This window comes from Cylas formicarius, unplaced genomic scaffold (assembly GCF_029955315.1).
Source record: "Cylas formicarius isolate icCylForm1 unplaced genomic scaffold, icCylForm1.1 PGA_scaffold_1__22_contigs__length_36826433, whole genome shotgun sequence".
In the NCBI taxonomy this organism is placed as follows: Eukaryota; Metazoa; Arthropoda; class Insecta; order Coleoptera; family Brentidae; genus Cylas; species Cylas formicarius.
The window spans coordinates 6,414,685-6,427,597 of record NW_026844264.1 but is presented as its reverse complement, the minus strand read 5'-3'; the positions used below and the strand labels follow the sequence as shown (position 1 = coordinate 6,427,597).

At 37.4% G+C, this 12,913-nt stretch overlaps 1 protein-coding gene across 7 annotated transcripts in view; it reads left to right on the top strand.

Moving 5' to 3' along the window:
• LOC132697456 (E3 ubiquitin-protein ligase UBR5) overlaps positions 1–12,913 on the top strand; it is an 84,809-nt gene that overhangs the window by 51,573 nt on the left and 20,323 nt on the right. For all 7 annotated transcript variants that reach the window (XM_060662990.1, XM_060662988.1, XM_060662987.1 and 4 more), the window contains exons 26-30: positions 499–639; positions 5,396–5,573; positions 5,651–5,879; positions 11,197–11,362; positions 12,391–12,735. In XM_060662990.1, coding sequence (XP_060518973.1) covers positions 499–639; positions 5,396–5,573; positions 5,651–5,879; positions 11,197–11,362; positions 12,391–12,735 — 1,059 coding nt within the window. The remainder of the gene's footprint in view (positions 1–498; positions 640–5,395; positions 5,574–5,650; positions 5,880–11,196; positions 11,363–12,390; positions 12,736–12,913) is intronic.

Sequence of the window (12,913 nt, the reverse complement as noted above, 5' to 3'; positions counted from 1 at the left end):
ATTCATGAATATAAATCCCATATTTATTAATCATCGACGTTTTTGTAAAATATTACATCCTCCCGCTCTTCTCTTATAACCGGTCCACTGTGCGCTATTGGGGTTGAAGGTTGTCTTGCGTTAAACAAGTCATTTCGCAAGAAAACCCTTTGGATTTTGGCATTTACGTTCCTGTAACTATTTTATTTTTTATTTCTACCTTAACAGTTGTTGTCTGCATGACTAAAAATGTAATCGACGTTGTGACTGTGACTGGTTTGGGCGTAAAAATAGAAAAGCAATTCTTGGCGATTTCTATTTGGATTAACTTTATAAAATTATTTGTTTTGCCTTTTCGTCATCCTTGCGCTTATTTGCATTTTACGTGTCTAGACGATAATACATGAAATAAATATAATTGAAATAGAAAATGCAGATAAGATATAAAATGTGTGATAGAAGAGCTGTAGGGATCGGTAACGATGTTACCGACCTGCAACTTTCTTTTCTTATTTATAGCGGGTCTGAGTAGTACCGGAGTGGTGAGGTCAAGCTATAGAACGCACGCCGTCACGGGAACTACGAGCGGTACCGGCGGCAGCAGAATCGTTGGATTTACCACCAATGTGGAAGGCGCGAGGTCCCGGGCCGATAGAGAGGGTAAGGAAAGTTTTTTAATAGAGTTAGAAGATAAATTATCACTTTCTCCAAAATTATGTTATTGAAATATCATCATATATTCTAATTAGTGTATCTGGAGCCGATGTTGAAATGATGGCAAATAATTAGGACAAATATTTCGTATCATAAATACCCTGCAAAAAACCTCGTTAGTCTTCAAAGAAATAGGCTACTGTAATAACATTTACAAATCTTCTGGTCTCCTCCTGCGTCGCCATTCATCCTCTTTGCTTCTTCAGAGCTTATCTGAAACTGATTTGCATTTTACTTTGTACCTGCTTATATATTGACACACCACAACCTCTCTAAGAAAATGAGTCCGAAAGCAACCCCTGACTTGCTGCAGTGGTTCTTACATTCATAATATTACTGACCACATATTTGTCAACATCTTCAAACCATTATTAACAAAATTCCGTTTTATACAACAGAAATTTAAGAACAGTTACCATTTTACAAATATTTGATGCTAGACGTTCTCGCAGCAATTTGCTGCTTTTTCACGCTTTTTTCTTTGGTTTACAGAATTGTGAAATACTGTAGTAGGGCTCCAAACGTAAACGAGAAGCAACATTAAATTCCAAACAAATACCTTTAACGCTCGCTTTGATGTTATAGATGGCGGAAAGGTCAGAAGTGTCTAAAATTCGTACTCAAAGAAATATTGAATAAACTGAGTGTATCGCAGTGTTTTCATTGCAAGGGCAATGTTACAACCGGTGTACAGTATAAAAAGTGCATAGAAATCTATCATCTGTCGTGTTTTAAGAGAGCACAGGAAAAAAAAAGTTCGCCATGCCTTCGTTAAGAGTTTACAATACAGCCAGCAGATAGCCAAGAGATGAACTTTCTTAGTGACAGGGAATCACTTCTGCTTTGAGTTATGGAGGAACTCGAACAGAAAAACAATCTGATGTTAGAAAATTGTCAGAAAAAAAATAATTTCACTCCAAGAAAAACTTGAAAAGTAAGGTTACGATCAGGTAGTTTGCCGCAAAAAAACTGCAATCCACAAGAACTATGGCCACAAAAGCAGTTTCAACAACCAGGCAGGACAAAGAAAACATTGAACTAACAACGGCAGCTCCAGGATCCCAGTAAAACAAGAAGATCCTATCAGGCTAACCTCTATTGCAATGAATGTCAATAACCAAGAATCGTAAACTTAATAGGAAATAATCCGAAACTGATCCGAGTTATTAGTTATTAGTAATTATTGGGAAGTAGGGTAGGGTAGGATCTCAGGTAGGATAAAAATAATACTATTGCAATCAAGTTTCGCTTATATGTATTATCTTGAAATACATATATTAATTAAATATTGTTACACATAAATACATAAAACTAGCGAACAAAACGATTTACTTGTAAAACTTTGTGTTTTACAACATTCTACCATTTTAAATATACAAAAATCAACAAATACCTATAAACTGGAAATCCCTATTTTTGGATATATTAAAGAACATATTAAAAAACAAAAAATATATTAGGCATACATAACTATTTATAGGTGGTAGGTAAATGATAATATGTATTTATATGTACCCTCGTATGTACATAATATAAAAAATACATATTACTACATATACTTAAATCTTTATTTTACAATTTTACCATACTTTCTAATTTTTTTTCTGCGGGTATCATCTTGCAAAGATTTTCTTTTTAGACTAACGTTATATTTTGATTTTAAGTTTCTGAGATTCATAGCGTTCATTATCGTTCTCAGCTTACAAAAATCTGTAACTAATCTAAATCGTAATTCTTTTTCTGTTTTAAATATTTTTTTACTAAGTTTTTTACCACCCCTTGCCCTTTTCGAAATGATGGGATTCAAAATAAAAGTTCCATTTTTTATTTTTTTTTCAAAAAATGATCAGAAGGCTTTATAAGGCCCCCCAAATGATAACTGTTGTACCCAAGAGGGAATGCTGTGGTAATTTTATAAGTATAATCTCCTAAACTGGGGATATATTTTTTGTGTTTTTTAGCTAAGTAGTCCGCAATGTACTCCAAAGCATCTTCAGTAGTTTCCTTAGCACCCTGATTAAAATCGGATCCACTTGTTATAAGGACCTAAAATTTCATCTTGAGCGACATTATATTCTTCCACAGCCGTCACTTTAACCTCATCATACTGTAAAACAACTGTTCTTTCAAAAGTAGAAAATGCAAGAATATTTTTTGGTTAAATTATTAAAACTATCCAACAAATCCATACACTTAGCTTTATAATTTATTTTTGGGGTTCTGACATGGGTTCAGGAGATGGATTTTTCTCTAGAATTTCACTTGAGGCATTCGATGTTGTTGCTAAAAGCTCAGACAATACCTGAAATCTTTTTAATCTAGATAATCCTGCTTCTGTTGGTGGCTTCTAGTTAAAAATAGGGTTGGAACAGCAGTTTTTGTTACAATCTTTTTTAAAGGTAAACCTAAAACTTAAATTTTGTGATGAATTTAATGTGTTACTCAAGACAAAAAAAACCTAATAACTCATTTTGTAAGTCTCTTTCGTAATCACTTTCAGTAAAATGAACTGAGCAGACATAGCTTTTATCTGGATTAAGTTCCGAATAGTTCGGGATACTAGATCTTTCCCTTTGGGAAAGCGATGAAGTACATTTTCGAGAAATTGCTTTTTCATCAAAATAGTTGTTATTGTATCCATACATGGCGTTCCGGGCATACCGAACTATTTTTGATGTAACTTATCCCACTGAAAAAGGTAAAAGAAATATATTTCTTACCTTTGCCTATATTAGTCTTTGTTTAAGGTTAAAAATACTGTTTTCCTCAGTTCTCGCCACTCGAGCACATACAATTTTAAAGTATTTGTTAAAGCTTAAAAACGGCGATCGGGAACTACTGTTTGCCTGATTACAACATCACAAATAAATTCTGCCGTACAATTGCTAAGTTGGAGGTGTTCCAGTAAGCCAGTTTTTAATTTAGGGGATTTTATTCTGGACATTCTCTCATTCTCATGAGGGATCGGTAGAGTTCTCTCGGATAGTCCAGTCCTAAAACCTATCTTCAGCCTTATCAGTCGTCATAGCGGGTGTCCCATAGCGATCTATTTTAGGCCCGTTATTGTTTATTTTATATGTACAAATATAAAAACTTCGTGAGTGGTTCGCAGATAACAATCTAAGCCCAAGTCTCAATAAAACCGTGATATGTATCTTTTCTCTTAAGGAACATGAACAGAGTATGGCATTGAAATTTCTGAGTGTATATGTAGACAACCAGTTGTCCTGGAAGAATCACATAAATGAGCTTACAAAAAAGTTAGCCTCTATATTATACATCCTTCACCTCCATCAATGTATTTCGAACTGCCTACATTGGTCTCTTTCAGTCACGAATATCATATGCACTTTTATTTTGGGGGCGCTCTGCTGATTGGGAGCGGGTATTTAAAATGCGAAAGACCGCACTAAGGATTATCGGTAACCGCAAACCCTGGAACAGCTCTAGGGATCTATTCAAGGAATATAGGATTCTGACCGTACACAGTCTGTTTGTCTATCAGTGTCTAAATCTAGAAGAAATTGAAATTTTTTGTAGCCCAATCATAAAACTGAAGACGTAATAATTTGTGTAGAACTTTTTGGAAAATAGTGAATGCTGGATGAATGGGGATTGGTTTTGTTCAAAACAAGAACCACTTAACAAGACAAAGGAATAAAGCCGCCTAATCATATCTGGACGTGTTTAACTAATGGCGGATATTTTTTTTCAAAATTAACAATGAAAAAAAAATGTTTTTTGAACTTTAAATTACCGGCGTCCGTAACGAAAATTCTTCGGGAGTTATGGGGTTAGTAGACAAAATAATAACGCTTAATTTGTTATTATATTGGAATTTATTAAAACTACGATGCCGAAACTTTATTAACGCCAATACTGAAACAAATTGCTAGGTTCAATCAAATATACACGAACCTTTAGTGGCTGAAACTGGGAAGTTTGTGATTGGGTCTTTGTGGTCGTTGGGTGGGGATGTCTAGAGTAGAGAAAGCACATCCGCCGGCTTATCCAGTGCTTAACTTAGTAGTCCTTAGAATGAGTGAGATGAGTTTAGAGCAACGCCGCGAAAGTGTTGAGATTCCAGCTCCATTGTCCCCGCGCCAGTGTTGCACGTTGCACGTGTTCGTGAGCTTATCAGACGAGACCAGAAGACTGTCAATTGCATTGAATTGTTTTTCTAGAAGAAGGGGAAGCTTTTTTTGCATTAAATTGTCACTTGTGACGCCTGTGATGAGACATGAGTCCATCATAACACCCTCCAATCAAAAGTATATGGAGTGGAAGAAAGCATGGCGACTAAAACCCCGTGAAAGTCGAAACACGATTATCTGTGGAGAAAGTTTGGACGTGGTCTTTTGGGTATATAGATTCAGTATCGTCGCAAAAAAAACGAGATTTTCCCGTCCCGAGATGTTGCTCCTTCACGACAACGCCAGGCTCCACACATCAGCTGCGACACAGCTGAAACTGGTGGAAGTGAACTGGAAAAACACTTAATGATCCATCTTACAGTTCAGACTTCATTCATTAAATTGTATGATGTCAGTTCAATAACACCGTGTATAACACAAACACAAAGCAAAAACTATTGGTCAACTTTTTATTTATTAAATTTATTTTTCTTTTTTTTAAGTTTTCTTTTGGTTTATTGTACTTACTGATTTGATGTTATTTTTTTTTCAATTTGATGGAAACGCAGGTAGCGACGCGCATGCCGCCAGACGGGAGTTCCTATCGTACTGTCTCTCGTTAATGCGTGCGCACAACAGCGAACATTTGGATTCGCTGCCGATTCTCGACGTTTCGGCTTTGAAGCACGTCGCTTACGTGTTCGACGCGCTGATTTACTACATGCGTTCCGGCATGATCGAGCACAGGTCTGTAATTCCGAATCGATTGTTGACTAGAACCCTGTAACATGTTCTTTTTTTTTTTTTTTTTTCGACACCGTTAGAGATGACGATCTGAGGAGCCAGAGCGGAAACTTGCCGTTACCTCCGTGGAACGACCAGGACGAGAACGAAAACGACGAGGGCGAGGAAGATATCGCGGTCGCGATGGAAACCGAGTCCCTGGACGACCAGGAAGTGTCCAATCTGGCCACCAATATATCGACCAACCTGAACGGATCGTCGCAGCAGGGAGCCGGCGCGGGCAAAGGACGCAAGCACTCGTTCTTCCAGGTATTTCTTTTTGATAGTTGAATACGATCGCGTAGAGTAATCTTGGATCGGTTTGGCCTCGCCAAGGTGTTTACTACTGCAGGATTCTTGTATGTCCCTTTTATTTTATCGAAAAATTTTGTAAAACAAAAATTTACACCATTATAAGGTTATTTCGTAAGTATCTCACAGCACGTTATTTTAAATAGAGCACCCGATAGATTCTTTCATTTTTTGATTTCTGAGGAAATTTTATGGTTGGTACGAGATTCCTTCAGGTGTCCCTATAATTAATCTCAATAGTTGATTGAAAAGATTTAATAATAATAAAAATAATCTCTCTCTCTCTCTCTTCAGTCGTTGTCCGTTTTCGGACGTCGTGACTCGTTCATGGATGTTGTGTAGTGACCCTTCGCCAAGCTTCTCTGTCCTCTACAGTACGCATCACTTGTGAGACCGACATTTGTGTGAGCTCCTTTATTTGATCTATATATCTCACTGGTGACCTTCCTCTTGCCCTTTTTCCATCAACCTTCCCCTGTATCATGAGTTTTTCCATACCGTCCTTTCGTATTACATGACCGAAGAATTTAAGCATACGTCGTTGTATTGTTGGTAATAATCTCTCATTTTCCCGTACTTTTAGTTCTCTTAAGATGGATGCGTTGGTGCGGTATGCTGTCCAGGGTATTCTCAGCATTCTTCGGTAGCATATCATTTCAAACGCCTCAATTCTTCTTCGAGATGCAGCATTTATGGTCCAGGATTCCGAGCCATACTCTGCAATGGGGAACACTAAAGATTTCACAAGTCTTGTTTTAGTTTCCTTGCGGATACGGTGGTCTTTCCAGATTTTAACCAGCCTTCCCAAAGCCTCCTTTGCCATCCCAATTCTTCTTTTAATCTCTTGTTCTGAACCACCTCTATTTGTTATCTTCGTGCCCAGATAAATAACCTCTTCTTTAACTTCTATGTCATGGATTTGCTGCAGTGGTAAAGGAATTGTTCCTGCCCGGTCTATTATCATCAGGTGGCATTTAGATCTATTTAGTCGCAGTCCGCACTCCAGGCTTACTTGCTCGATTCGTTGTAATAGTACACACATTTCTTGTTCGGTTTTAGCCACTGCGATAGTGTCGTCTGCGTATCGAAGGTTTGATATCTTTTTCCCTCCAATAGATACGCCACCCTTCCAGTTCCCCAACGCCTTCCTCATTATCCATTCTCCATAAATGTTGAAGAGTATGGGGGAGAGAATACATCCCTGCCTTACGCCTTTTCCAACTCTAAAATTTCCTGAGTATTCGTTTCCTATTTTTATTTGGGCTAGGTTGTTGTCATATAGCTGTTTAATAAGGTAGGTTAGATGGTCGGGGGCTCCCATTTCTTTTAAAACGTACCACATTTTATTCCAGTGCACCGTGTCGAAGGCCTTGCTATAATCCAAAAAGCATAACATAGCAGAGACATTGTATTCAAAGAGCTTCTCCACCATCTGTCTCACATTTAGAATTTGATCTCTTGTTCCTCGTCCTGGCATAAAACCTGCTTGTTCTGGGGGTATATTGGGGAGGAGGTAATTTTTGAGCCTTCCTTGTATGATGTACAGTAGCACTTTGCTTGCGTGGTTTATTAAAGCAATTGTTCTATAATTACTGCAGTCGTCTTTTGGGCCTTTTTTGTGTAATGGGATATATACAGATTTCGTCCATTCTTCTGGCCATTTTCCCGTTTCCCATACCTTTTGACAGATTTGGTGCAGCAAGGTAATACCTTTGCCTCCAGTGCATTTTAACATTTCCGCTACAATATTATCTGAGCCTGGCGCTTTTCTGTCCTTAAGTTTTTTAAGAGCTGTTTCAACTTCGTCTCTCAGAATTTGTGGTTCACGTACCCGAGCTTCAAGTGACAGGCTCTCTGGTAGGTCCATCTCTTCAGCGGCCATAAGATTCTCGCAATATTGACGCCATCTTTCTACAATTTCAGGTGTCGTGGTCAATCTTACACCGGTGGTATTTTTAATTGGAAGGTACTGTAGTTGGAAGGTTCTTGAGAGCATCTTCACTTTTTGGAATAGATCCCGTGGTTGGTTTTGGTTTGCATGTTTTTCGATATCCTCACATACTGAAGCAATGTACGCATTTTTGTCAATCCTAAGCCTTCTGTTAATGGCTTTGCTCAGTTCTCCATATGTCTCTTGGGCTTCGTTCTCCTGCAGTCCTTTGATTTTTAAGTTGTTTCGCTCGGAGATCATTTCCCAGGTGCTTTGTGTTATCCATGGTTTCCTTGGTTGGTTTTTATCAGGTTTTACAGATTCGGCAGCGAGCTCAATAGAGTGTTTCATTTCTGTCCAGAGTTCATCGGAGTTCATTTGGTTGATTTTTTCTTGCGATATTTTGTCAAGATTATCTTTGACTGCATTTTGAAAGATCTCGTTTTTCCCATTGTACCATGGGTTGGTTTTTGGAGGACGGCGTTTGTTGCGCTGCAGTCTGAGACAGATTTCCGCGACCAGAGCATTATGGTCACTTCCACAATCCAGGCCAGGATAGGTCTTCACATCTCTAATAGAACTTTTCCATCTTCTCTTGATAAGAACGTAGTCAATCTGATTGCGTGTATGTCCATCAGGAGATCTCCAGGTATATATTTTTCTAATATGATGTTGGAAATGGGAATTAGATATGTATAGTTCGTTTTCCGCGCAGAATTCGATAAGCATTTGACCACGTTCATTTCTTTCTCCTATGCCATATTTTCCTACTACCGTTCGTAGATGTGTATCGGTCTTCGTTTCGCCAATCTTCGCATTGAAATCGCCCAGTACGATTAAAGGCTCTCTGTTAGGCATTCTGGTTATTGTGTTCGAGAGTATACCATAAAAGTTGTCTATTTCATTTTGAGGGCATGTCGATGTGGGGGCATAGATTTGCATGAGGTTTAGGTTGACCGGTTTTGCTTGCACTTTCAGGGTAATTATTCGATCGTTGATAGCTTCGTATCCCAAAATAGATTCCTTAAAGTTCTTATGTATCAGAAAGGCCACACCGTTACTGCTGTGGTTTTCGTTTCCAGAGCATATCAAAAGATTGCCATACTCAGTTGTGTAGTGTCCACTATTTTTCCAGTGTAAATGCAAACACTTTTTTTTTCCTCTCGGCAGCGTGACACATACGTTCTCATTCGAGGATGTCTGAATTGCTTCTCCTTGGCACTGCACATTAATATACTGGGACTTAGCGTCAATAATAATAATAATAACAGGACTTTACTAACCAAAGGTTACAGACGAAGTCAAATCATTAAAGACACCCGCGTGCGCGGACACACACATACACGCACCCTCGCGAGCACACACACACACACACACAACCAAAAAACAAATTCCAATATATATATTTTTTAATTTGATAGGAATAGAACGGTTTTAGTTTTTGGATGTCCAAAATTCACCAACTACATCATTTTCAAAGATAAAGTGTCGTGATTTTATGTTTGACTCAATGCAATGTCACTCCATTCATTTCAATCGTGCGTACTGTACTGGAACGATTTTCCTGTAAACTGCTTCACCTGGTCCAGCCACCGTTTTGAAGAGCGGCCTCTAGGTCAGGTTCCTTCTACTTTTCCTTGAACCACAAGTTTTTCAAGATTGTCATCTGGTCTCCCGCTGACATGACATACTTCAGAATCTATTGTTTGATTTTGGCTGACAATTTAATTTCGATATTAAGTTCTTCAAGTAGGATATCATATCTCTATCGGCTGTCCAATGGATCCTGAGTAATCTTCTCCAGACCCACATCTCAACTTGGCAATATCTGTGGCTTTTAAAGTCCGAAACTCTGCTGCATATAACGCAATTGGAAAAAAGAGAGTGGTGACTAATTTGCATTTTGTTGACGTTGTGATATGCTGATCTTTCCAAATTTTGTTAAGTTTGTTCATTGCGGCTTTAGCAAGAGCTATCCTTCTTCTAATTTCTTGTCTTAAACCGCCATTGTTGCTAATGTGGGTACCCAAATAGATTATTTCCTCTACATTCTTGACAGCTTCAAATACGACACCACGTATATTATTGTATTACATTTCATGTGTTGTCACTTAGAAGCAATTATCGTGATGATCTCGTTTTGCATAACTTTTTCTTCTTCGGATTGGTGTTGAATGTAGCGAAAAAACTCTTCGATATATCGCAGGATTGTAAAACACTCTAGATGTTTAATTTAAATTTAAAGTAGATATAGCAAAAAATAAATAAAAAAGTAAAAAAAAACTTGGGACACCCTGTTTGTGATAAAAACAATTGTCAAATTGTTAATTTTCATTGTGCTTCCATGTATAGAATATGAAATTTTGTGAAACCAGTTATAGCTAGAAAGAATGTTGGATGTTGATTGTCTTTTGGTATAAATTATCAAATAACAAGATAACCATTAAAAATAGGTATAGCCAAAGGCATAAGCCAATCATTATTTTTATCTAACCACAAAAACTGTTCGTTAAAGCACAAGCTGCAGCTAACTATGGTGAAAGAATAGATTTGTAGCAATAAATCGTCTTCAACTAAATGTTTGCTGTCTGGTTAAAGTCCGAAAGAATTGACGACATTGGTTAATCCCCTCAAGAACAAGCCCGCCTAGAATTATGTACGATTGTTTGAATATTTCATATGGATTAAATTTTTTAAAATGGCAAAAATAGTTTCAAGAAGAAAATCAACATTTATGTGAAAGGAAAAGCGAGATTCAGAAATAAATTGGATTGATACTAACCAAAACTAGCGAAAATTTTGAGCAGTCGGTATTTCCAATGACTGACATCTTCTGAAATTACAGAAGTAAAAGCCTTCTAGAAAAGTGTTCTGCAAGTTTAAGCTGCATGTAATCAAGATTCAAAATCAATATTATGCAGTTTATAAAAAAAAGTATGATTGAGCTATTGGTAGCTGAATATCATGGATTTGAGGCAAAAAGTAAAAAGTATAAATGATTTCGACCAAATTATGCTCGAAAAATGTCTCGCGCAAAGTGTAATATGGATGAATGAATGACTTTTACTTAGTTCTGATCCTTTATTAACAGAAGGGGTATTAAATAAAAATAGTTTTCCTTTCCTTTGCTAAATGGATAGTATAAAATAAGGTATTTAAATTTTAATTAATATCTGTTGTTGTTGGTGTTCTTGTTTTATTAATATTGTTAGAAATAACCGAAACATAAAAATCATATATTCTAATATAAAAAATAAAATTACGGAGCTTTTGTATTTCAAAATTTTCGATAAAATGAACTATTGAGATATAAGCGAATTCATATATAAAAAGGGTGTTGTTTAGAGATCTGAATCGACTTTGTGCCTCGGTTGCCCGCCGCCCGACCCGTTCGAGACGCCCATGTCTGAGGCGCTGCCCCTCGCCGATCAACCCCATCTGCTGCAGCCGAACGTGCGTCGCGAGGATTTGTTCGGTATTCCCAAGCAGCCGGTTACCCTTAGCGCGTCCGGTAAGTCAAAAAGATCCGATAGGCAAATTTCGTTCACAAACTCAAAAATCACGTTCATGTAATTAGTCCAGAGGAGCGACGGTAACAGCCATATCCTAGACTCATGGACTTAAAGTGCCCAGTGTTAGGCATTAGGAATTGCAAATATCGACATCTCACGTTTGTCTCAAAGTATACCGTCTTGGCTTTGGACAGCTATTATCAAAATAACCTGCCGACTGCAACGAAACACCCAACCAGTCGTCATTGTAGGACACAGCATTAGGACGGACTCTTAAAGTGTTTCACAAAATAGAGAGATTTAATATTACATTATGTTTATTTAAATATATTAAATACTGATTAGTGCATTGTCAACTTTACTTGTCAATTATTGTCCGTAGTTACGTAAATAAGTACGTTTTTATTCAAAATATTATTCTGTTTGACTCTCTGATAAATTGACTGAATATGAACTTAATATTAATATTCTTGAATTTTTAATCCGGAATATTGTTTCGAAAAATAATTTTGAAAACAGTTTTCACAATGTTTTGTGCGATTCTACTACTACTGATTTTTTGTCTGTTGTGCGGTTTTCAAATCCCATTTTACAAATAATTCCAGCTTCCTTTTCAGTTTTCTCTAAGTCGGAACCATCTGTTTTGATAAATTAGAATATATATCTTGTTCACTATTGTTTAGACGGAAATGTCTTAGCACTTACTTATGAATAAATTACTGGTTGTTGCGTTTGCCCAGTAACAATAGGTAAAAAGATTGTAATTACTCTTTAGGAGGGTCCGTTAAAAGACAAGACTAAAAGTAATGGTTTAATCGTTAAAAGATCGGTATAATTAAAATTATAAATTAGAATTTGCCACCATTTGTGACAAATTTTGACTGAACCTCCGCAATATAAAAAAAAATTGTGAATGATATTTAGATGGTTAACCCCAGTGGCAATTATATTTCTTGAGTTTTATTTGCGGTTCATTTGAACTACCGACAAAGAACACTTTCCCATTAACCTATTAACGGGATTTTAGTGGACAACTCTGACAATCCCCTGGAACAGCTGCCGACGAAATTGAGCCTTTCGACTCGCACAAACGACTACGCAATGCATCAGCCCGCGCAAGCGAATCATCCCATATCAAATTCGCTGAACGTGATGGGACCAAATCCTCTAACCTATCCAAAAAACTACTTCCCCGGCGTGGAACAAGAACACCCATCAGATTCGAAGGAAGTTCACGTGCAAACCGAGGGTCAGAGCGCAAGAGAGCCGGGCACTAGCGGCTTGTGCCTTAATCCCAGGCCGGGTCAGGAGGCGAAGAAAAGAATCATGCAACCCTTCGAGAGCTTGCTGGCCGCCATCGGTACTAAAACAGGCGAGTTATTCGTTTTCACAATAAGCAAATTTGAAAAATGCTGTCTGGTCCAACATATTTGATCTGGATGATATGTGATGATAAAGCGCCTTTTCTTAGTAAAACAATTTTAACAATTTTTAAGTATGCGCCATTTAAAATAAAGTGAACAAATATACCGTATAGTCTCTGCATGACT